The sequence below is a fragment of the Poecilia formosa genome, unplaced genomic scaffold (assembly GCF_000485575.1).
Source record: "Poecilia formosa unplaced genomic scaffold, Poecilia_formosa-5.1.2 Scaffold18, whole genome shotgun sequence".
In the NCBI taxonomy this organism is placed as follows: domain Eukaryota; kingdom Metazoa; phylum Chordata; class Actinopteri; order Cyprinodontiformes; family Poeciliidae; genus Poecilia; species Poecilia formosa.
The window spans coordinates 3,481,316-3,506,732 of record NW_006799957.1 but is presented as its reverse complement, the minus strand read 5'-3'; the positions used below and the strand labels follow the sequence as shown (position 1 = coordinate 3,506,732).

General features: G+C 38.1%; 1 protein-coding gene across 2 annotated transcripts in view; it reads left to right on the top strand.

Moving 5' to 3' along the window:
* Positions 1 to 25,417, top strand: part of chd5 (chromodomain helicase DNA binding protein 5) — a 45,707-nt gene that overhangs the window by 15,932 nt on the left and 4,358 nt on the right. The window contains exons 4-40 of one of the 2 annotated variants that reach the window (XM_007547030.2): positions 446 to 664; positions 1,583 to 1,701; positions 2,275 to 2,516; positions 3,273 to 3,385; positions 3,519 to 3,642; positions 3,967 to 4,133; positions 4,947 to 5,162; positions 6,257 to 6,463; positions 6,806 to 7,017; positions 7,326 to 7,457; positions 7,643 to 7,751; positions 8,992 to 9,183; positions 9,394 to 9,594; positions 9,717 to 9,854; positions 10,013 to 10,134; positions 10,790 to 10,963; positions 11,198 to 11,339; positions 11,817 to 11,948; positions 12,103 to 12,220; positions 12,320 to 12,444; positions 12,535 to 12,781; positions 13,977 to 14,149; positions 14,655 to 14,829; positions 15,925 to 16,011; positions 16,124 to 16,212; positions 16,539 to 16,672; positions 17,938 to 18,082; positions 19,938 to 20,097; positions 20,226 to 20,305; positions 20,501 to 20,699; positions 20,790 to 20,879; positions 21,036 to 21,179; positions 21,807 to 21,915; positions 22,117 to 22,249; positions 22,358 to 22,553; positions 23,803 to 23,966; positions 25,264 to 25,390. In XM_007547030.2, coding sequence (XP_007547092.1) covers positions 446 to 664; positions 1,583 to 1,701; positions 2,275 to 2,516; positions 3,273 to 3,385; positions 3,519 to 3,642; positions 3,967 to 4,133; positions 4,947 to 5,162; positions 6,257 to 6,463; positions 6,806 to 7,017; positions 7,326 to 7,457; positions 7,643 to 7,751; positions 8,992 to 9,183; positions 9,394 to 9,594; positions 9,717 to 9,854; positions 10,013 to 10,134; positions 10,790 to 10,963; positions 11,198 to 11,339; positions 11,817 to 11,948; positions 12,103 to 12,220; positions 12,320 to 12,444; positions 12,535 to 12,781; positions 13,977 to 14,149; positions 14,655 to 14,829; positions 15,925 to 16,011; positions 16,124 to 16,212; positions 16,539 to 16,672; positions 17,938 to 18,082; positions 19,938 to 20,097; positions 20,226 to 20,305; positions 20,501 to 20,699; positions 20,790 to 20,879; positions 21,036 to 21,179; positions 21,807 to 21,915; positions 22,117 to 22,249; positions 22,358 to 22,553; positions 23,803 to 23,966; positions 25,264 to 25,390 — 5,656 coding nt within the window. The remainder of the gene's footprint in view (positions 1 to 445; positions 665 to 1,582; positions 1,702 to 2,274; positions 2,517 to 3,272; positions 3,386 to 3,518; positions 3,643 to 3,966; positions 4,134 to 4,946; positions 5,163 to 6,256; positions 6,464 to 6,805; positions 7,018 to 7,325; positions 7,458 to 7,642; positions 7,752 to 8,991; positions 9,184 to 9,393; positions 9,595 to 9,716; positions 9,855 to 10,012; positions 10,135 to 10,789; positions 10,964 to 11,197; positions 11,340 to 11,816; positions 11,949 to 12,102; positions 12,221 to 12,319; positions 12,445 to 12,534; positions 12,782 to 13,976; positions 14,150 to 14,654; positions 14,830 to 15,924; positions 16,012 to 16,123; positions 16,213 to 16,538; positions 16,673 to 17,937; positions 18,083 to 19,937; positions 20,098 to 20,225; positions 20,306 to 20,500; positions 20,700 to 20,789; positions 20,880 to 21,035; positions 21,180 to 21,806; positions 21,916 to 22,116; positions 22,250 to 22,357; positions 22,554 to 23,802; positions 23,967 to 25,263; positions 25,391 to 25,417) is intronic. The other variant, XM_016668942.1, reaches the window with a different exon arrangement.

The following is a 25,417-nucleotide window of genomic DNA, read 5'->3' as shown; positions in this document are numbered from 1 at the left end:
GTGTGTGTGTGTGTGTGTGTGTGTGTGTAAACTATGATAGATAGGTGTGATGACAGTATTAAGAATTGGGATGAGAGTTCAAAGTTCACAAAAAATCTATTGGTACCTCTCAGCTATTGAGCTTATCCATGTCTGATTGTACAACTGTTTTTCTTTTCTTCATGGGGATTTGTAAATAATTTGATGTGTTTCTGCCACCTTGTGATGGCTGCATTGCATTATAACCATTTCCTCATACAACTAAGGCAAGATTAAAAAGGAAAAAAAAAGAAAAAAGCTTGATTGTAATTATAAAAATAAAATAATAAATATGCATTTTTATTTGGGGAAAATGACTTTGAAAAAATCATGGTCATTTACATTGTTGTTATCTGTAGAATTAGATGTAATGAACCTGTGAAGTGTGTGTATTTAAGCATATTCTGTGTCTTTGACTATACCCCAGGGAGGAATACAGCCAAGACTTGACAGTGACCTCGAGGAGATTTCGGAGGTAGAGGAGGAACGCGAACGGCCAGAAATTGGCTCTGAGAGCGAAAGCAGCGCATATGGCCCCACCAAAAAAAAAAAGAAAAAACCCAGGGAGAAAAAAGAAAGGAAGCCCAGGAAGAAGAAGAGAGATGAAGATGACGATGAGGATGACGATGATGATGGTAACATGAAAGTAAGTCTAATGTGCAAGTAGATTGCATTTTCTATTTCATGCCTTTAAATCTATAAGATTCTCAGTCCTGATAGATTATCCTTGACATGCATTTGACAAATCTTAAAGGTATTTTGTACAAATAAGGCTGACAGAGCATGGCATACTTCAGAATAAGTGGAACCTCCTGTGGGAACTCCCTCTACTGACTTAGTTGATTTTGTTCAGTGAAACAAGGCAACCCTAAACAAAGAGACACATCATATTCCAGTGACAGTAAAAGTAAACTTTTAATAAAGCTACAGTTATCTGAAAGATTAGGACACTTGCTTGGGTTTCCAGAACTCTGGACAATTTTACAGAAAATAAAAAGGTTGAGTTAAAATTATTTTGAGACCTCCTTAAGATCCCTGTCCATACCCATAACCTGCAATCTTCTTTATGAACAAATTAACTCTCTCTGCAACAGCACTCAAAACTCCATCCTTCAAAAAGCACCCAGTATGATGTGGCTTTGTGTAATTTTAGCTATTTTAGGAGAGAATTACAATTTTTCCATTTTACATAAGATTTTAAAAACTATTTCCATCTTTGTTATTGCATATTTAAGTTACTGGGATATTTCACTATTGTCTAAATTGACATTACATTTTGTCTAAATATTTTTCTTGCAATTTGTTCTTCATCTCATAAGATCCCTTTGCATTTCCAACCATTCTGCACATCATGTTTTTCAAACACTTAAAGTGCAATGTCTTATTGGCTCTACGGTTCTCCAAACCATTCTATTATCTAGCAGTGAGTCTTACAAAGCAGAAGACTAATTGCACTGAAATCAGATCACATTGATCATCTCCATGAAAGTAAAGACTTCAAATAAAATAATTTTGTTGTTGTTTAGTAATAAACGCATTGTGCCTCTTGCCTTTGCTCCACTAGGAACCCAAATCCTCCAGCCAGCTGATGCAAGAATGGGGTCTTGAGGATGTTCAGTATGGGTTCACGGAGGACGACTACAAAACAATCACCAATTACAAGGCTTTCAGCCAGTTCCTCAGGCAAGCATCTACATTCTTTTGTATTACTTTTTGTCTTTGTTAAACTGCTTTGTTTTCTTTCAATTCCAGTTGTTTGACAGAGTTCCCAGCTTAGAGCCTTCCACAGCACTCCTCAGTTAGACCAGAGAGCAGCGTGACAAGCTAACACTGCTCTTTTTGTTTGAGCTGGAAAGCTCGGCTGTTGTTATAAAGAGTCTGTCTCACCTGGGGCTGTCTGGCTCGACTAAGCCTCTGCTCTGACAAAGTGGAGCATGAGCTCCTGCGGTGCCCCCTGTGTGTAGTCAGCTGCTCGTTGGATGCCTGTGACAGCCGGGAGGCTTTGGGACTCAGTGCTCTGACCCACTATCTTTTACAGGCCAGCCTGCCAAAACTCAAGCTGTTGCCCGACAAATCTAACACATGACACACTCAAACCAAGGAATAGAAAATAAAACTTAAAGGGCAATGGGGTGTCAGTAAATCAGGACCCAGTTCCCTCCAGTGGCTGAGAGAGAAGGAAATTACACCAGCTGAAATGAAATGTGACATAATAAAGCTGTTGTTGTCGTCTCCTGTCCCTGTGGTTACGCCCAGGCCCCTCATTGCCAAGAAGAATCCGAAGATTCCCATGTCAAAGATGATGACAGTGTTGGGAGCCAAGTGGCGTGAGTTCAGTGCCAACAACCCGTTCAAAGGGGCATCTGCCACCGCTGTGGCCGCCGCGGTGGCCGCCGCGGTGGAGACGGTTACTGTAGCTCAGCCAACATCTGTCAGCAGCAGCCAGCTGAGCTCTCTGCAGGGCATGTTAAAAAAAGCCAAAACCAAAGAAGGAAAAGGTAAGACCCTCTGAAAGTGTGACGCTTATCATGAAATATTGTGGTAAATAAATATTTTCTGCTATTCCTTACTGAAACCTGACTCAGAAACTGTGGAGTAAACTTAAACAGGTTGTTTATGCTGGAATACATTTTAATCTCCAGAGCAATGTAAAAAAAAAAATCCTTAACGACAACCAGATATTGATTTAGGGACAGGTCCTATTTTACATAGGGCTTTTTACCTTACAAATAAAACCATCTTTTCAAAACCATATTTTATATTAGGGTTGTTGTAAGCAATTATTTTAGTAACCGAGTATTCTATCAATTTTTCCTGATAATTAATCAGGAGCAGTCAAATAACAATTTTGGTAAAATAAAATACTGGTAAATGTTGCCATAAGACCAGTATTAATATTGGATATCAATTTCTGCCCTATTTTTCACTATGTTATGCTTATTGTCCTACTGAGTTGTTGATACTTAGCAGTCAACAACTCGTAGGTGAAAGTGAGATCGTTGTGCAACACAAATAATCATCTGGCTGGAACACAGTGCTCTAAATAGTAAAGTACATAAAACATAATTTAAATAAGCTTAAAGGCAGGCTATTTCCTCAAGAAATTGTAATAATTGAGTTTTCAAATCATTCTACTTCATATTGACTTATTTTATCTTTGATATTAAAATGACATTCAAGTATATTAAAAGAAGCTAAAGCAGAATGAATGCATACATTTTCATGGCACTATACTGTATGTTTGTCTGCCTTAGGGCCAGGAGTTAGAAAGAAAAGCAAGACCATAAAAGAAGTGAAGAAGAAACCCAAGCCGAAGAAGACCAAATCAAAAACTGGTCAAAGTGGGAAGAAGAAGAAAGCGTCCTCTGTACGTGTTATTTTACTTTGTGTTCACCTTTCCAGCTTCTTCACCCAACATTTTTCCTTTAAATAAAAGTGAGCAGACTTTGTGTTGCTCCAAGCTCTTTAGCTTGTGTATTTTGGTGCGCTTGATTTTCCAGAGCGAGGACGACTTTCTGGAGGAGTCAGACTTTGATGACATCAGTATCCACAGTGCCTCTGTGCTTTCTGATACCTCTGGGGCCACCAAGAAAAAGGCCCGACGTGGGCGGAAAAAAAGGAAAAGTATGTTTACAGTTTATTCTTTCGGAGCACTGTGGTTTATTTTCCCCTCCAAAATTTGACTGAAATCCCTACCGAACCAGACTGTTTGATTTTCTGTAATGAGGTAATTAAAATGTACTTTTTTTTAAAGCTTTATTTATTGTGGGAAAACTTATTAGGCTTTTATCCCGCCGTCAATTCTCCTATACATATGGAGTTTGTCCATTTACTGTAGCTGTTCAAGATTAAATGATTTGTTTTCCTGTGGTAGAGAATCAGGACACTATGACTCTCTATATGTTAGACCCAGTCATATTGTTTCAATTATTCCTTTAAATATGGCAGAGGAGGATGGCGATGGCTATGAGACTGACCACCAGGACTACTGTGAGGTTTGCCAGCAGGGAGGAGAAATTATCCTCTGTGACACTTGTCCAAGAGCCTACCACCTTGTCTGTCTGGACCCCGAGCTGGAAAAGGCGCCTGAGGGAAAATGGAGCTGTCCACACTGTGTAAGTGGAGCCATTATTTCAAATTAACACAATATTTCAGTAGGAACATGATAATTAATCAAGCATTTCTGCTTAACAATTTGATAGATATATTATGTAGTAGTGCTAAATCAAGATTAAAAAGCCATGTATAGCAAAATACTTGTAGTGTCATCTTCTGAAAAAGATTTCCCCTTTCTGTTGCCTATAGACACTCAGAATTTTCATATTCAAAGTCATACCTATGAGACACAATGTCAAAATTATAATGTAGTTCAGGATTATGAGATTAAAGAAAATTATTTCCACTCTAAAACTCATATTTATGAAATCATTAGTTATGTTTATGAGATTCAAATCATAATTTTGACTTATGAAGCCAAAAATATAACTAAAAGTTTCATCATTCTGAATTTCATAATTGTGATGGAACTATTGATCTGTTTTCTATGCTGTAGAATATCACAGTTAAGACATAATGTGTGTTTTTTTGTGTGCTTGTCTCCTTTGTAAGTGATGCTGTGGGCCTGATCCTTTTCTTTGTAATGCATGTAATTATGCAATCTGAAAACTGGTTTTACACATTTTACCAGGCATGCTGAAAAGCATGGAGGGGGCTGCAGGTTTTTACCTGAGGCTGCTGCTGCTCTACTTTTTGATTTTTGCTAAATAAATGGGAGAGAGTTTGGAGTAAAACTACTCTTTCAGAGAAAGTTTAATGCTCAAACTACTTTTCCGCTGTGCTCTTAATAATATATACATTCCTACAGATTGTGCCTTTCATAATTTTTTAAAGTTATATTTAAATACGCTATTGACTTTTGTGACGGTCAGGAGAAGGAGGGAATCCAATGGGAGGCCAAAGACGAAGAGGAGGAGGAGGAGCCAGCAGGTGAGGAAGAGGATGACCATATGGAGTTCTGCAGAGTTTGCAAGGATGGAGGGGAACTTCTGTGTTGTGACACCTGTCCATCGTCCTACCACATCCATTGCCTCAATCCACCTCTACCTGAGATCCCAAACGGGGAGTGGTTGTGTCCTCGTTGCATGGTGAGTTCGCCATAAATTATCACTTGGAGCAAATTACATAACAATAAACTATTTAAAGTTATGCCAATTTATCTTAAACTTTTCCAAATGCACATTTAGTGTGGACTTTTTCGGTTGTTTGATTTTTATCAAAGCAGAATGCATGCACTTCTCCGGTTTTTGTAATTGCTGTTATATTTTAACTTTGGTTTACTTTTTAAAAAAAAATGTTTCTGTATTTTTTTGTTTATTATATTGTAATTTCTTTTTGACAAATTAGTGCAGATGCAGTTGAAAACAGATGTGCAAATACATTGTAAAACAAATGCAGATTTTTTTCTTTCATTGCTTTTTGACAGTAGATCAAATTAAATGTTTTCTGATGTCTGTTTAGTATTACCAGATTGATTTATATTTACTACATGCCAGAATAGTGAACATCATCATATTTAATTCTACATTTCTTTAGTGTTTGGTTGAATTACATTTTGAACTAGATAAATTGTCAGACTTTTAGGATTCCCTTCCACAAGATTGTCACAATGGTTTCTTGAAATTTTGATCTATTTGTTCTGCTAGAATCTGAATAACTAAATCAGATTGCGTTGCTTCCATGCACCTTTTTAACTTCGCACACAAACGTCCCATGGTAGTGACATCAGGGTGCTGTGATTGCCAATTCAAAACCTTGACTTTGTTGTCCTTAACCCACTTTATAAGCCTTTGCTTGGAGTAATCGTTCATTTGGGAGAATAACTTGAACCCAAGCTTTAACTTCATGAAGATGTCTTTAGGAGGTTACCGAAACGGACCCTGCCTGTCTTCTAGAATATCCTGTACTTCTCTACCCTCTCTCTTTAGGTCTGTGCTCTATTTAAACAATACATCACATTATTTCCTCTTGCTATCTATTTTATGAAGTGCTCCAGTGCCTCTTACAGCAAAACAACTCAATGCCCAATAGTAATGTTGGTCAAACTAACCTAGAAAGGGAACATTCAGTATGATTTAATGTCAGACAGTGAGGGGCAAAAAAGGTTTTTCTTTTTTTTTATACAGCAACTGTACACTTTGGAATTTCTTTTGAGGGTTTCATTTAAACTGTTTTCTCTCAGTGCCCTCCTCTCAAAGGTAAAGTGCAGAAGATTCTCCACTGGATGTGGGGAGAACCGCCGCTGCCAGCTGAGCCACCCGCAGGCCCTGATGGCAAGCCAATTGATCCACTGACCAAGCCCCCGCTCAAGGGGCGCCCAGAGAGGGAATTCTTTGTAAAGTGGGCTGGCCTTTCATACTGGCACTGTTCCTGGGTCAGCGAACTGCAGGTGAGATGCCAGGAGTGAGGCCAGTTTCAACTCAACATTTGGCATCAGTAACTATGTGCCCTCGGTGATAAACGTGGGGTGCACAAAAACAGTGAGGAGAGTATTTTACAAAAGTATATAGTTATTGTTTGAAGATTAAAATCACAAAGCAATCCAACTACTGTTTGGTTTACAACATTTTTCTTTATTTTTAAATAATTAGAAAATTCCCAAAATCGATGATGAGTAATATTAGGATTTTTTCTAAGTAAAAACACATTTTATAGCAGGAATATTTTATATATATATATATATATATATAATTTATTTATTTATTTATTTTTTTTATTTGTGACTCTTCAGTTAGAGCTGTACCACACAGTCATGTATCGGAACTACCAGCGGAAGAACGACATGGATGAGCCCCCGCCATACGATTACGGCTCAGGAGAGGAGGAGCTCAACAATGAGAAGAGGAAGAGCAAAGACCCCCAGTACGCTGCAATGGAGGAGCGCTTTTACCGCTACGGCATTAAACCAGAGTGGATGGTTATCCACCGGATACTCAACCACAGGTCATTTTCACTTCACTATTTTTCCTAAAATGCCACACATCTCACAGGCCTGGAACTGAAAGGAACTGCAATTAAGGTTGACTTGCTTTCCTTTTCTATCATTATATAATACGGAAGTCATTCTATATAATATAGAAACATTCCGTTGTTTTAAAACACACAAAATAAAGTTGATCATTTGAAGTTATTTTTAGAGTTTCCCCATAATCCACCGCATTTAACACTCACAAGACATACTTTAAAAGAAAGATACTCTACCAAAAATATTCTGGACTTTTAAAATTTTTGTTGTGCTTGCTCTGTTTTAGTTTTGATAAAGACGGTGATGTGCATTACCTAATCAAGTGGAGAGACTTACCCTATGATCAATGCACTTGGGAGGCAGATGATTTTGACGTCCCAGAGTATGAGATCCACAAAGCTTTTTACTGGGACCACAGGTGAGTTTCCCATGTTTTGTGGTAATCTTCCTAGTTAAATGTTAGAAATTGCAAAGACAGTTCCTGCTCACACAGATATTTGTATCTTTAAGTCTTTTGTTCATTATTAACGAATCGTGACTTAACTTGTATTGTCCCACTTATAGTATTTTGCTCAGGAGATTGTTGCTGTATTCATTTTACAGAGAGCAAATTTTAGGAGAGGACCAACGCCCTCTTGTGGTGAGAAAAGGGAAGAAACTAAAGGAGAACTATCCAAAAAGGGAAATCCCTCCTGATGCCCCCATCATAGATGTAAGTAGTACATACAAAGTGCTTTGCAAATGTATTTTGTAACTTGTTCACATTTTGTCATGTTACACCAACTTATGGGATAGACCATCACAAAGTAGCCCATACTTGTTTAATGGAAGCAAAAACGCAGTTTATATGTATTCAGCTCTGCTGTTTGTTGAAAAATCTTTTGCTCCAGTTACATCAGAAACTCTGTTAATATATCAGCCTCCTTTAGTTACTCGTCCTGCAGAAAAGCATCTCCATAATATAGTTCTGCCTCCACCATGTGTCACAGTTGGAACGATCTGTTCAGGGGAAAGTGAAGTGTTAGTTTTCTGTGATATAAGGCGCTTTGAGTGTCGGTCAAAGATATTTATTTTGGTCTCCTCTGATCAGAGCACTTTCTTCCATGTGTTTGCTGAGACTCTTGCTTGTCTTATGGCAAGCTTTCTAAAAGGCTTCTTTATAGTTTTCTTTCAACAGTGACTTTGCTCTTTCCAATCGTCTGTAAAAGCTAGAATTGCAGAGTGCACAACTATTATCTGCTCCATTGACAGATTGTCCGTCTGCAGCTGTGGATCTTCACAGCTGCTCTACAAATAAAATTGCTCTCTTGGCCTCTTCTCTAAATAAATGCTGTCCTTGACCAGCCTGTCGGTTTATATGGCGGCCATGTCATGGTTGGTTTATAGTTATTTCATATTCAGTCCCATTTAAATATTGATTCGTGAGATCTCCAAAGCTTGAAATGTTGTGTTATTACTTAATCCTGCTTTAAATGTCTCCACTACTTTATCATTGACCTGTCTGGTCTTTCTCTTTGTCTTCATAACGCAGTTTTTTTTTCTACTAATATTCTTTAGTAAACCTCTTTGGCTTTCATGGTTACAGCTATATGTATAAAAATGATCTCTATTGAATAATTCAGTGACTTCTGAAGGCAATTAATTGAGCTGAATTTTACATTAAGGTAGCCATTTAGATGGAGCTGAAAGCTAGTTAATTTTATATAGTATGGCATTTGAACAAAAATTGTAAGCTACCTTTTACCTTTTTAAACAACTTTGTGCTTCTTTGTGTGATCTAGCCAAACAAATACCACTAATATACACTGAAGTTGATGCTTGTAACATGACAAAACTTGAAAAAGTTTAAGGAAGAAGTTTAAAAATACTTTTGCTAGACATTATACCAAGGATGCCAGTTTTGTTAGAATATGTCAGTTCCACAAGTCACAATTATATTTTCACACCACCAGCCAACCATCAAATTTGAGCACCAGCCCTGGTATATTAATGCCACAGGGGGAACGCTGCACCCATACCAGCTGGAAGGTCTGAATTGGTTACGATTTTCCTGGGCTCAGGGAACAGATACCATCCTGGCAGATGAAATGGGCCTCGGAAAAACGGTTCAGACAATAGTCTTTCTCTACTCACTGTATAAGGAGGTAAGAGTGTCTCTTTTTATCAAGCTCATATTCCAATCGAAACGAAATAGGCATGAGTAGTGATACTGGTCCTCGTAATATAAATGGTAATATGTGCTTGGATCTAATCAATTTGGACAGTGAGAAAAAAAGAAATGATAAAACCTGGTTTCCTTTTCTCTTTGGAGCACTGCAAGAGTGGCTTACTCATGTCTTTTTTCTATCTGTCAGGGCCATTCCAAGGGGCCTTTCTTGGTGAGTGCACCTCTGTCTACTATCATCAATTGGGAGAGAGAATTTGAGATGTGGGCTCCAGATTTCTACGTGGTGACTTACACCGGAGACAAAGACAGCCGGGCAATTATCAGAGAGAATGAATTCGCCTTGGAGGACAGCGCAATAAAATCTGGACGCAAGGTGTTCCGGATGAAGGTGCTGTACCTCACGCTCTGACAGAATCGGGTTGGAATAAATGAAATTGTGCATGTTAAATGTTTCATAATGTCTGTGCATGTCAACTAGTTGAGGATTTTTGTCATTTATTCTTCTTGCAGAAAGACTCTCCCATCAAGTTTCATGTGCTGCTGACATCTTACGAGCTGATCACTATAGATCAAGCCATTCTTGGCTCCGTCACCTGGGCCTGCCTGGTTGTGGACGAGGCTCACAGACTGAAGAACAACCAATCAAAGGTAAGGAAGCTAGATGTTCAGGTACCTGCCGTTCTTTGTACTGGAAGCAAAAACAGCAGAAATTCATCAATTAATCTTAACAAGAGAAAATGCTTTAGATGGAGATTTTGTGAAAGGGTAATTGAGGTTAACCATCTCACTTCATGTGCCTTGCTTAGTTTTTCAGGATTCTTAACGGGTATAAGATCTACTACAAGCTGCTGCTCACTGGTACTCCTCTGCAGAACAACCTGGAGGAGCTTTTCCATCTACTTAACTTCCTCACCCCAGACCGCTTCAAGTAAGGCCTGTCACTTCCAGCCATTATCTGCTTAACCATCTTTAAGCCAGTTTGAATGCAGAGACATGACATCTGTGTAGCATTTATGGAAAATCATGACTTTGATTTTGGCTTCCACACCGTCTGCATGTCAGTTGTTAAAACCATTCATGAGTCAAATATTTCAACACACAGGTGGAATATCATCACACTGTGTTGCCTCATATAATCAACATTACATTACATTACATTATATTTCTTTTAACTTCATTTAATGCAAGTTTAAGTGTGTTCTGTTTGTGTCTTCAGTGTGCATTTCTCACCACTGACTAGAATGTTGCAGTGTAAAATAATTAGGCTGTATTTCAACAGCTAGATGTTGTGTTCATGCAAGCAACGCTGATGCAATCGCACAACAACTCGTCAACTGTACACTCGTGTCATAGCTTCAGTGAAACTGGGATGAGACAAAAAGACGGATCTTGTGTTGATCAAATGTAGGGTTGCTGAAATATTCATTCATTCATCTATCCATTATCTGATCTGGTTTATGCTTGCCGGATTGGTTGGGAGCCTGGTGCCGATCTCCAGCGTCACTGGACAGGATGTTGAAAAATATATTTATACTTGAATTATTTGAACTCTTGTACATTCATGTGACCTCTGATCTCTTCAGCAACCTGGACGGCTTCCTTGAGGAGTTTGCAGATATCTCTAAAGAGGACCAGATCAAGAAGCTCCATGACCTCCTCGGACCTCACATGCTCAGGCGGCTGAAAGCTGACGTCTTCAAGAACATGCCGGCGAAGACGGAGCTCATTGTCAGAGTGGAGCTCAGTCCCATGCAGAAGTAAGCATTTTGGACAACGGATTTTATGACGAAGCCTACCAGATTTCATTCCCATCTAAATAATATAAACATTTGAAGCAAGTGATATTAGATAAGATAAGAGATAAGACAAAAACTTTATTATACACCCTGGTGGACATTTTCATCTAAAAGCAGTGTCAAGCAGCCAGAAGTAAAACACCTTTATTCTGTTTTGCTAATTTTCAAATCTGCTCAATATCTGACACCTTTCAGGAAATATTACAAGTTTATTTTGACGCGGAATTTTGAGGCTCTGAACTCCAAAGGGGGAGGGAACCAGGTGTCCCTGCTCAACATTATGATGGACCTGAAGAAGTGCTGTAACCACCCCTACCTGTTCCCTGTTGCTGCTGTGGTAAGCCACCAAACCTTCAAATAGAATTTTTTCTAGCCAAAACTTGTTGAAGCTGACAGGTTCTTGTTGTTTTCAGGCACATAGTAGAATTTTATAGCACAATCAAGTAACAATGTTACCTTTAGTTGTTATAAAAATCCTCTATTTATAATAAACATGACTTAAAAGCAACCCAACTTTGTAATTTGACGCCTTGATATTGGACCTCTGTCTCTTTAAGAAGCTTCTTCTCTTTTGGGCACGCTGCCTTCAGCACGTCATCGTAGCAATAAGTCTCATTGTGCCGTTTACAGCCATTCTCAGATGAGTTGGACAGAGTAATAACATAGTACGATATACAGCTCAAAAAAGTTGATTTTACATAATACATTCCATATAAAAATGTATTATCAGTTGTATTTACAAATTGGTTTTAATACTCATTATATTCATAAAACTCTGCGTTTACTGACTGGTGCTGGGTTTTTCATATTGTAGGAGGCTCCTGTTTTGCCTAATGGTTCTTATGATGGCAACCTGCTGGTGAAGTCTTCAGGAAAACTAACCCTGCTTCAAAAAATGCTGAAGAAACTCAAAGATGAAGGACACAGAGTTCTTATTTTCTCTCAGGTAACAGTCGAGTAAATACTGTGATTTGGCACGAGACCATGACATTCAGTGCCTAACTACCTTTCAGCAGCAGTTTTACAAATCCGCTTGACAAACCAGATAAAAAAAATTTCAGAATGCGGCTTTCTTTGATTAAAGTTGATCTTATCCACAGATGACAAAGATGTTGGATCTGCTTGAGGATTTCCTGGAGTTTGAAGGCTATAAATATGAACGTATTGACGGGGGGATTACTGGAGGCTTACGGCAGGAAGCAATTGATCGTTTCAATGGTGGGTTTTTTCTCTAGTCAAGCATTTTCCTCAGCTATGTGCCACTTTGTTACACTCTCCTGGAAATGAAGGTACTCTCTACTTTGTTTTGCGTAACAGCTCCAGGGGCACAGCAGTTCTGCTTTTTGCTTTCAACGCGAGCCGGAGGTCTCGGCATCAATTTGGCTAGTGCAGACACCGTCATCATCTATGACTCTGACTGGAATCCACACAATGACATCCAAGTATGAATATCTCACAGCCTGCACGTTCTTGCATGCATTTAGTGGATCACTGTGTTCTTCAGTTTTAATCAATCCTTTTAATTACTCCAGGCTTTTAGCAGAGCCCACCGAATTGGCCAAAACAAGAAGGTGATGATTTATCGTTTTGTGACTCGGGGATCTGTGGAGGAGAGAATCACTCAGGTGGCAAAGAGAAAAATGATGTTGACTCACCTGGTGGTGAGGCCCGGCCTGGGCTCCAAAACCGGTTCCATGTCCAAACAAGAACTGGACGACATCCTCAAGTTTGGAACTGAGGAGCTCTTTAAGGATGAGATGGAAGCAGCACGAACCATGGGTACATGTGTTTTTCTACCATCTACATTCACATTTGTGAACTCAGACACATTTTTTGCTTTCAGAGTCCTTAAAGTTTCAGAGACTATGAAGGACTTTGTGTATTTTGAGAAGTGGCACACAGGTAAAGTTGAATTTTTTTCATGGAGTAAAAATTGATGAATCACTTCTAATTGTTTTCCACATGTAATTTGAGATTAGTATTCTACAATTTCATCGAATAACTAAAATAAGAAAAAAGTGGGCCAAAATACAATTGCCTCAACTTCAAAACATTTAGTCTTCTATGGTAGGAGCCTTTAAGCATCCCACTTTTTGACTTGGTATTTGTCTTCTCTGCTTTGCCAAACCTTTCTAATTGTTTTTAGGTTTTGCTCTTAACTGTAGCGAGACCAGTCCAAAATCTTACCTTTCCACCCATGACATTAATCTTCTGTTGAATTATATGATCCTTGAACTCACAATGCAAATGAGCAAATGTAAGAAAATAAAACTACTAAGACAGTTTCACTTTATTTTAGGTTAACCAGTTTCACTATAATTGATAAAGGTGTGATAAAGGTGTGAACAAAAAAAACAAAAACAAAAGCATCTTCTACAGAGTCAGTTTAAGGATTTGCACATTTACTTCACCCACTTATTGCAGTTTTTCTCATAACTTTGCTTGTATTGTCTTTTAAACTATAGCATAGCAAATTTTATGTAGGTAATGCAACTTCTGAGAGCAATAGTAGTTCAGGCAAATGTAAACTGAAGTACACTTATTTTGTTCAAGCTATAGACTTTGACAATACTTTTATTTATCTATATCTATTAGAAGGCCTTTTAGTAAACCCTTATTTAGGTAGACAGTTTACGTGATCAGCAGAACTTCTGACAAGTGGAAACATTTTATAAAATGACACCTGGTACTTTGCCCTGATACAAGACATTTTTTATGAGAGACTAGATTTTTATCTATATATGTCTAGACATTGCAAAGTACTGTTATTAGACCACTAAACTATTTTTTTTTCTATTGAGAAATCTCTTTACAGAAAACTCCATAAATCAATAAATCTACAGAACACAATAAAAAAGTATTTTAAAAGTGTCCTCCTGGTGTTCAAACACTTTTATTTGAAACATAGTTGACACATTTTCGTCTTATGTAGAATGATCCCTTTCGTAACTAATAAACACTCTCGCCTTGCCAGGTGATAACAAAGATGGTGAGGAGGGCAACGTCATTCACTACGATGACGATGCCATCTCAAAGCTGCTGGACCGCAGCCAAGATGCCACCGAGGACACAGAGATACAGAACATGAACGAGTACCTGAGCTCGTTCAAGGTGGCGCAGTATGTGGTGAAAGAAGAAGATGAAGAGGTGAGAACCTAACTTTAGTCTTCATCCTCGGAACACCTGCTGGGAATCTTTGGACCATAAAAAGGTTCAGTACAGTTGTTATGCTGTAGCCTTTAAGCTCAGTAGATCAAGACAAAGCAAAACTTTGTGTTAAAGATGTTCCGTCATCTTTATGTGTAAATGTTTCTGTAAAAGTATTATTTCATCTGGACCATCTTGCAGTATTGCAGATGATGATATGGCAGAATAAGTGTTGATTTAAGATTCTTTATCAACACTATAAAATATGTAACTTCAGCAAAAAAAATCTAATCAACAGTTATTGGTAAAGGAATTATTTTATATGCTTCTAAAAGGGCAAACAGGCTGACTTACTCTTCAGTTTGCATAATTATAATTAAATATTGAAACAATAAATCCAGGATGCCTAGCAACACAATACAAGCGCAGAAAATTCTCGTTTGAATTCAACTTAGTAGCCAGCTTTTAATTTGCTTTGCTGATGTTTGTGTCGATCGATGATCAGGAGGAGGTAGAGCGAGAAATCATCAAGCAAGAGGAGAATGTGGACCCAGACTATTGGGAAAAGCTCCTCCGCCATCACTATGAGCAGCAGCAGGAGGACCTGGCCCGAAATCTGGGAAAAGGCAAACGCATTCGGAAGCAGGTCAACTACAATGACGCGACTCAGGAGGACCAAGGTAAGCTGCGCCAGCTGAAAACACACAAGGCTCCACATGCCTGTCAGATGTGGCTGTAAGCCTCTGCTAAAATGTGTTAACTTTTTAAAATGTAGAAAACTGTTTTCTGGTAGTATAATGTAAAAAAAAAAAAAAAAAGCATGTTTAATACTTGTTAAAGGTTACTTTTATAAATTATTTTAATCTGACAAACAAGCCTCATGTTTTCATCTTGTGTGAAGATATTCACCATGTCCCTGTACAAATCTTCCTCCTGCCTCTAGAGGGAGTATAAGTCCATCCACCTTATAAATGTTTTATTTTCAATTGGTGCAACAGAACTGTTTGCCTGAATAAAATGGCAACAATTAAATGTTGGAATTAAGTCTTTTACCTATTGCAATATTTATTTATTTAAAAAAAATAAAATAAAATAAGATACCAGATTTCCATTTTATTGTTTGCCAAAGGACATCTGAGTTTGACATCTAAGCAAGAAAACCATTTCCTAATTCGAGTGGCAGGAAGAATCATGTTTTCCATTGGATTTTATTGTTTTGCTACCAATTCAAGTAAGTCCATGCTGCTTGATAGTGAAAAGCCCTTCTGTAGGCTCAGGAAACCCTTTCTTATTTGCAGTCTCAAAGCTGCATTTATAAATTTTTTACTGTTTTAAGAATTCTTTATTAGCTCATCATGAAGATAAAGACTGGGTGTCTGAATTTGACCCTTTTATATCTCATAAGGATGATGATGTTTTTAGAGGAGCACAACTGAGGTGAGGCTTTAAGGCTAACTTCCAAATCTAACAGAATTGTGGCACATTTTGCAACCATTGTCTTGTGCCTCATTATATAATAATAATAATAATGAAAAAAACCTGAAGTTTGTGTTTTCTCAAAAAATTCCAATTGTTCCTGTAGATCTTTGAGTGCAATTTACAAAACCAGCTGCAGCAAAGTCTGAGTTAAAGTAAGTTCTGCACAGCTGTGCTGTGTGCATATTTGCCCAGCTGTACAGGAGTGGTCTGTAGTAATCTGCAGTGCCATGGCGCCCTCAGGTGGCCACCAACAGAAGCGAACGCAATGTACTGTTTCTCTTTGATGTGTTGCTCAGAATGGCAGGATGATCTTTCAGACAATCAATCGGAGTATTCCGTGGGGTCCGAAGATGAGGACGAAGATTTTGAAGAGAGGCCCGAAGGTAAGCAGCCACGCGAACTTTTATGCTTTTTTTTTTTTTTTCATTCACATTATTGCTAAATCTGCAAGCATCTGAATACAGCTTTTTAACTTTGAATTTTGGTCATTTGTAGGTGGACGCAGGCAGTCTCGTCGACAGCTTAAGAATGAGAAAGACAAACCTCTGCCCCCCTTACTGGCACGTGTTGGAGGCAGCATAGAGGTATTTCATTAGCTCCCTTTTGATTTGTGCTCTGATCCAGAATTTCAGTCATTTCTGTTGAATAATGGGGATTTTTTGGAGTCAGAGACTTTTGAGAAGCTCCTCAGGATTTACCAGTTCCCTCTTCACCGAGAATGAAACAGTCACAGTAACATAAAGCAGTGTGGTATATTATACCATGTTATAAAGGTCAGGCTATCTCTGACTCTCTAACTCTGGCTGCTATCTCTAACTCCGGCTGCTCTCCTGACGTTTTAGCTCCATGCCCTGCGTCTTTCTCCGTCCAATATGTGTTTACACCATTTTCTCCTTATCGCCATCTCAAGGTCCTTGGGTTCAACACTCGCCAGAGGAAAGCTTTCCTCAATGCCATCATGCGCTGGGGCATGCCACCTCAGGATGCTTTCAACTCGCACTGGCTGGTCCGGGACCTTAGAGGGAAGAGTGAGCGCGAGTTTAGGTGATGCCCTACAATTATTTGTATTTTTCTGTGACATGCAGAGGACAGGTATTTTATCAAACAGCTCTACCATGCTAGAGAGGGTTTTTAGAAAACGTAAGAGACCATTATAGGATGTACTTTTCACTGTATGTTTTTGCTTGACTGCTGAATTCAGGTTTATATTGACTTTTTGATTTAGTAAATGTTCCTACAACTGTTTGTAGCAGTGATGCAGTGCTTATATGGCTATATCTATAATATCAGCAAAAGTGTTCTTACCCATTAGAGTGTACACATCACTTTAAAATCACAACCTTCAATCCTTTTTGTGGGAGTTTTATGTAATAGACCAACACACACTTTTACATGAATTAAAGTTATGTACTTTTCTAATTTATTTGCATTTTAATCTGCTAAATGTGTCACATATTTGTAGTCAGTCGCTTTTTTTATCCACTACCCCAAAATAAAATCCAGTTTAAAAAATTGTCTACAGAATTCACCTAACTAGTAAATAAATTATGGACGTATAATTTCTCTTATCTATAAATGTTCTGTGAGAGTGTTAATTTTTTAATGTAATCCTTGAAGAAAAAACTTTTATATGTTAGCATGAACAAATCAAAACCCGAACCTAAATCCAACTGAATATTTGTGGCAATACTTGAAAGTTGCTGCTTATACAGACATCCGTTCAATCTTTGTGTTTAATCTATTTTCCAAAGAAGATAAACTCTTTTTAGACTCTAAATGTTCACATATTCCAAAATACTGCTGTAATTCCAGCGAAAGATGAATTTCAATTGTAGGACAAATTAAATTAAAATATGTATTTTCAGTATTGTAGGTAATTCAAAATGAACAACTTCATTTAATCAGCTTTTTTAAATTATTCTCTCGCATAACTAATTTCAATTATTTAAAAATAATATATATATAGCACATCTCAGTAACAAGGCAGTTCAAAGAACTTCCCATCATAAAAACACAAAAATACATAGAACACAAATTTAACAATTCAGACATTATATTTTGCCAAGTATTGTCATTACGCAATCAAAATGTTGTGTAATTTTCTGAAATTAGAAATAAAATCCTGAGTTTCTTGAATTTAGAGGGAATATTGATGTGGTCTCAAGCTTCTTATTTCCTCTTCTGCTTATTAATTCTTATTCCAACACTACACCTCCTGCTACAACCTCAGCTTTTTGTAACTATTCCACCTGTTTGTGTAGCTATCTCTCTTGCCGCTAACGGTTGAAGTGTGTGTCTCTGTGCACCAGGGCCTATGTGTCTCTGTTTATGAGACATTTATGTGAGCCAGGTGCAGACGGAGCGGAGACCTTTGCGGATGGAGTCCCCCGTGAGGGCCTGTCTCGACAGCATGTTCTCACCAGGATCGGAGTCATGTCGCTTGTCAGGAAAAAGGTACCGGTTGTTAAACCCCAGAAATCTTCTCCGTAGAACACCAAGTCCTGTGTTGGAACACTGTGGGATTAGGAAAAAGTAGGTCAGCATATCTACGCAGGAGAAAATGCACAGAGAGGAAAAAAAAATGGTTGTTGGGGTATAAACTCTCCCCTGCAAGAAAGATGTTAGTTTTGTTAGATTTGTTTGCTGTGTTCACACTTGAGAGATGGGAATAGCTTTGTGGGTAAAGTCCTGGTAAACACTGTTTTTCTACTTTTTCTTCAGACAAGCAATATTCTTATTTGAAGCACCAATGAAATCTGCGCTGCCATCACCTCTAAGCTAATTACTTCTGTAAATATTATTTAATGATTGCATCTCAGGTGTAGAAAAACTTACAAATAATCTTTCACTGACTAATTGTATTTGATAAATTAAATTGTTGATTGTATTCATAATTTTTTTTGAAGATCAGAATAGTAATTTTGCAATGTTGCTATGTGGAATTATTGCTAAAAAAATGTTTTCTTTTGATCAGTGCAGTGAAAATAAGTTTTATTTCAGTTTATATTAGAAATTATGCTTTTTGGTCTGTTTTTTTATATTTAACAGCTGGCAAATTATTTGTATTTATTTATATATTTTAGCTTAGTTACAACTAATTGGCGTCAGTGACTTCTGGCAGTGATTTTAACTTCAAAGATTAGTAAAGATTTGGATGATCTTATGTCCTACATAAAAAAAGAAACTTGTTCAGTTTTTAATTGGCTAAAATATTAAGAAAGATAAGACAAAAGGCTTATTAGCCTGAATGTATTTGTGATACAAAGGTCATAAACAAACTCTATTTTTTTTTACTTACAATGGCTTCCAAGGAGCAAAGCAGATTGTTTTGTAATCTTTTAATGTATTTTTCTTCAGTGGTTCTCCAACCTTTTAAAAATATTTCTCTTGACTTCAGCTATTATTTTGTACAATGTTTGGATCCATTCCCTTATCTAGGCATGCCAGTAGTGAAATATCTATGATATGTCTAAGAGTGGAACAGAATACTCTTTGAAAAATCCCAGCAATGATCTGACAAGCAACCCAGAGATACAATTACATGGTATTGTTAAATACTGTCTGTCTGTCTGTCTGTCTGTCTGTCTGTCTGTGTTATCAATATCATAGTCAAAGTATTAGAAGACATTGAGTAATAATATCAAATGTAAGAAAAACATATTCCCTTTACAACTGTCAAGTACTGAAATGCATGTGTGACTGCAGCCAAAATAAAACTTCAAAAGACAAACAGAAAGTCTGATAAAATACCAATCAAAACCACTTTAAAGTAATGCAAAAAGGTCTGGGACCACGAAGGCAAAATATCAAAACATGAGGGATGATGCAAGAATTCTGCAGTCACATTGAGTGCAGAACTTTCTAAAATGACTAATGTGTTGCTTCAGTAACTGCATGCATGAACGTTGAAATAACTTGTGCTTACTGCTGTAAAGCAAAAGTACTGAAGAGCCACAGCTGATATTTCCTAGGCAGAACATGCCATCTGCACTTTCTGATATCTGTGGTACAAGCCTTTGGTGTTTGGTAAATATGCAGATTTTTTTCAGCTCACCAGATAAGGATAATCTTCCTAAAAATGTTATTTGAATGTTCGTAATAGAAAATTATTGCTGGGTAGGTTTGAACTCAGGAGGGGCTGGTGCAGCTGTCTACAGGCAAAATTAAACCAGTGAGTCTGGAGGACTCAGTGGAGTTCCTCCTAATCCCTCACTTGAAGAAAGTAGGGCATCCCTTGGAACTGTCGGATTTTCATTATCACCATTAAGGCAATGTTATTTATTTTATTTTTTCATTTTTTTAACTTTAGGTGCAGGAGTTTGAACATGTAAATGGGAAGCTGAGCTCTCCAGATCTGATTCCCATTGGAATGGAGCTGAAGAAGCTGACTGAAAGTGTGTCTTCAGATCCCAACACCCCGGTGCCAGCCAGCCCTGTGGCTACACAGCCCAGCACCCCCGTCCCACCAGGTTGGAACAGAGTCTCTACAGTGGTCATGTTTCACTTTTCTTTGACTGTGTGATTGCGGTTTTTATACACAGAACAAAACTATAAGACAAAAAGCTATGTTGTGATTTTTTTTGGGGGGGGACTGCAGAGAAGGCTGAGTCTTTGGTACGAAACGCTGAAGATAAGGAGACTACAGAGACAGATGGAAAGAAACAATCTGAGCAGGAAGTGAGTCTTCTTTTCCCCCATTCTTCTGCTATATTGTCTATACTCTTAAAAGTCATCACATTTTTGTATAAGTCATCTTAACATCCTATGGATCTTGTTCTTTCACTCCAAAGCACCTTTGAAGTTGTTCCCTCTGCCAACTGCCCTCTGCCAACTGTCCTTATTCCCCTTCTGTTGCATCTATTGCCCCCACAGCAAGCTCCCAGTGCAGAGCTAGTATCTGCACCCGAGAAGGCTGCTGACAGTGACGAGACGAAGGCAACCTCAGAAGAGACAACAGGAGATGAGAGGAACAGAACCAAATCCCCCATGACAAAGGCCGAGCCACCTGCCTACCCAAAAGAGTCTGCTTTCAAGCCGGCAGAGCTGCCATCTAGTCATACCTCACCTAAGAGTGAGTGGTGCATGATTCATGCACTGCGAAATTATTCATCTGCGAAGGCTGTGCTTTGTATGTTTAATCTTTTGTTTCTTATATCCTCAGCGGACCCCTGCAAAGAAGCCGAGAAGTCCTCTGAAAAAGGAGAGGCTGGTTCTCCTCGGGAAAAAACCGAAGACAAAGAAAATAAGCCAGGTACACAGCGTGTGAGATGAATTCTCAAATGAAGCAAGTACAAAAGACACAAAAGCACGGCTCCTCTAGGAAACAACTGTCTGTTTGTAGTGCATGTAGTCACATTATATGGATATCTCTTATGAAAACATCCTGTCTTTTATATAACTATCGCAGACGATGTGAAGAGTGAAGATGCATTAGAGGGTCGATTGAACGGAGACAAAGACACTCTGGATGAGCTGGATGAGAGCAGAAGAGAGGACAAAAATGGATTCAAAGCCAAGTTCATGTTTAATATCGCAGATGGAGGTTTTACGGGTAAGAAATTGAATGAGACTGTGTCAAGCACGGTGTAAAAAATGTCTGCAGTTCGGGTTTGCTTGACTGTGTTGAATCTTCCCCTAAAAACACTATATATTTAAATGTTGGATTTTATTTATAAAAATAAACACAACTTCAACAGTACATTTTACTTCAGCAATCTAATAAAATATTGATTAAACTGTCAAATAATTTGCTATTTTTTACAAGTAAAAAAAAAAATAACAGTCACAACTAACAGTAGGATTTCTTTAGTTTGCCAACATTTTACTAAAACATCATTATGCAACTGTTAATATACCTGTCACTCCTTCTATTAGTTGCAGATAAATCTGAATGTATATTTAAAATCTCTCACATTACGTGATGCTGCTTTTGAAAGTCAAGACACTGTACATCAGTTTCTTTGACTAAATATTTCCTGATTTTCTTTACATGCCCCAGTTTTATGTCTTAATGCTCAACTGATGATTTCATTTAAATGACATGCCGAAGAAACATTGGTTTCTTATTAATCCTTTTTTAAGTCTAGATTTTTTTTTTTCCCCCAGTGATGTGAGCCGTTTGAATCTTTGTTTGTGTTTGTCTGAAAGAAAATGTCTGTTTTTACTGTCATGCTGTCAGAGTTGCACACCCTGTGGCAAACCGAGGAGCGAGCGGCTCTTTCGTCTGGAAAAATGCATGACATCTGGCATCGTCGCCATGACTACTGGCTGCTTGCTGGCATCGTAACGTATCCTTTCGCATGTCAGAGCCGAAAGCTCTGCATCTCGCAAAGTAACATAATTACCTTTGACAGGAAGGAGCTGCCTTGGAAGAAGGCTGATATTTTCAGATTGCTCTGAGTGATATGCGAGTTTTTCCACACAGCCTTGAACTTGTTTTTATTTGAAGTGTCCCTTGTCTGTTTTGCTTGACTGAGACTTTCTATCAGACACGGCTATGCTCGCTGGCAAGACATTCAGAATGACCCCCGTTATGCTATTCTGAATGAGCCATTCAAAACAGAGATGCACAAGGGGAACTACTTGGAGATGAAGAACAAGTTCCTGGCGCGGCGCTTTAAGGCAGTTTACAGCCTTTATTAAAAAAAAAAAAAAAAAAAAGAATCTAAGCTTTTCAAAGGTTTTTCTTGTTTTTATGTGCTCTTCTTTTTTTTCTCTCTCTCTCTGCAGTTGTTGGAACAGGCATTGGTGATTGAGGAGCAGTTGCGACGGGCAGCTTACCTCAACATGACCCAGGACCCCAGTCACCCTGCCATGGCTCTCAACACGCGCTTTGCTGAGGTGGAATGTTTGGCCGAGTCCCACCAGCACCTCTCCAAAGAGTCTCTGGCTGGGAACAAGCCTGCCAATGCTGTGCTTCATAAAGGTGTGTGGTCCCGCTCCAAACCTAAAGCCTAAAACACTGGTGACTCAGGAGCTCTTTTTTTAATTATAGAAAACTGATAAGAAAGTAAACAAGCCCTGCATATTTTTTGGGAGGCAGAATTATATAAAAAATATTTTTATATCACTTAGATTTGAAAGCCTAATCATTTAACAATTCCTCCACCTACTTATTCACAAAAAGTGAAACATATTTTGAGTCCATTTCAAAATGTTTTTGTCATTGTTTTTCTGCAAAAATGCGGACAGTGCATTAAAATACTCAAAATGAGCTGATTTCACATTAATAAAACAGGTTAATTTTTTCCATCCAGACAGACAGAAAAACGGGCTGGCAAAGGAAGTGCACACAGATGTTTCCATATCTCTGTTCTCTAAAAAAAACCCAAACAGGCGGGCAGCAAAGATCCTGTTTCACACAATGGTTTCACTTCATGTTACTTTGACTCAGCATAGAAAACGGCTCACAGTGATTAGTGGGATGAAAGTTTAGGGAGAGGCCAAACACTTAATCAAAGTGAGGCATTAAAGCATTTTCTTTTGGAAATTATGTGTCCATGACACTAATGGGTTTATCTGCCAGAAAACATAATATACTTGCATGGTGCTGATTGGATGTGCCTGTTTAATGGGACTTTCAGTTCTTGGTGGTTTATGGCTTAAAATTCTGTATAAAGCAATTATTTGTTTTTTATGGACCTAAAGATTGACTAATGTTTTTCTAAGATTTTGTATTCATCTTTCTGCCTGAGTTTTTTTCATTTACTCAAATAACCACACCTCCCACTGGCCAAAGTCAAGGTCAGGTTTATTTATATCGCACTTTACCAACAACGTATGCTGCACAGAGTGCTTTACACACCATAATGCAACTAAAAAACCAAAATGACTGACTATAGTGGAAGTGAAGTAAAATACACAATAAAAAAAATCTATAAGAGACTAAAAATTAAAATGTCTAGGTAAACATTTGTAAAAGCCAAACATGTACCTCCAGTAGAGATTTAAAATTTTCCAGTGTTTGTGCATATTTAATATTTAATGGCAGACTATTCAAGATTATAGTGCCTACTACATATAATGTAGTAGGCACTAGGTTCAGATGCTGGACTAGGTGACATCAGTTCTGAACTGAGCATTTCTTCTGTGGACCATAATTAAATATCAGAGAGATAAGTAAGGAGGGACTCGATTACAAAAAAAGCTTACTGTGTATTTTCATGCTGCTGCAGTGCTGAACCAGCTAGAGGAACTTCTGAGTGACATGAAAGCAGATGTGACACGACTTCCCAACATGCTGTCCAGAATCCCACCAGTGTCGGCTCGTTTGCAAATGTCGGAAAGGAGCATCCTGAGCCGCCTCACCAGCAGAGGCAGCGAACCTCCACCACAGCAGGTGAGATGACGGTTTCAAAGAAAATCGTCAGATTGCTTTGAAAATGGATACTGCTTCATATTGTCTACATTTCTTGGCTTCTCTTAACAGTTAAATACTCTAATATACTCCAAATAGATAGAATAGAAACAACAGAGTCAAAGCAGCTTCATGAATTAAAGCAATACTATCATGCATTTTCTAAATCCCAGCCATTAAAAAAATAAAAATAAGTCTGTGACAAGCCAGCAACAAGACTAAAGGTTAATAAGAGCCATTACTAGAGAACCCCAAAATAATAAACATAAATAGCATTATATAAAAAAAAAGCTGTTTAATTTTAACATTTTTAATATGCTAAAATTGACATAATTAATTAATTGAAATTAATCAATTAATTAGTTTTAATGAATAAAGACTCCAGAGCTTTTACAGAGTGACTCAGTACCAGACAGGGTAAAAACAGGAGCATCGGGTGTTGAGTGGGAATAGGTGCAATTGCTAAATGAATATGGAACAGCTGCTGAAGAGTTTCATCTGAGGTGGCTTTATGGTGCAACGTCAAGTCACTTTATGGTGCAACGTCAAGTCACTTTATGGTGCAACGTCAAGTCACTTTATGATGCAACGTCAAGTCACTTTATGGTGCAATGTCAAGTCACAATCAACTCAAGAACACGTGTTGTGGAGAAAACAGGAAGTTAATAGAACACAGTGCAATAGAGAAACCAGATTACCAAAATATGACAGGAACTACAACTCAAACCAGAGCTCAAACCAACATGACAAACTAAAGCGTTGCACAAAACCAAAGTTTGAGCACGACGTCCTTCATCTTATGACAAAAAGGGAATAAAAAAAATCCATTCGTATTGTTTTCTTTCATCACCGAGCTCAACATTTTTCTCCCTAAGCATTAAATAAAAATTGATTTGTCTCATTGTCTTCTCCTCTAGTGTCGCATCTTAGCAGAGTTTAAGTGTTTGTTTTGATTCACTCTTGTTTAACGGGTTATTTTGTAAAGTAGGACAAAATAGCTTGTCTTGTCTGACATTGCTGTTTTGTTGCTATTTTTCTCTGTCATTTTGACAAACCTTATTAGCAGTTTTTATTAATGTGCGTTCCTCCTTCAGAAAGTCAATTTGTCTGGAAGAAGAATACAGTTCTGGTAATGCTGATGAGATGCAGTTACTCATACTATGTACTTGCAGCTTCAACATGCAAAGATGATTGACCTCTTGTTTTTTTCTGATAAATCATTCATATAACCTTGGCGCTTACAGCCGGATAATCCATTTGTCTTGTTTTGTTTTTTCAGCCTTTTAGCCAGGGAGGTTTCGGCTGCTCCCAGATGTACAGCAGCGGTTTTGGTGGGGGATTCAGAGGACCAGGCGGACAGCCTATGGTCAACTACAGCCAGATGCCCCTTGGACCTTACGTCAGCGGTAACAGGCAACACTCGCTGTAACTCA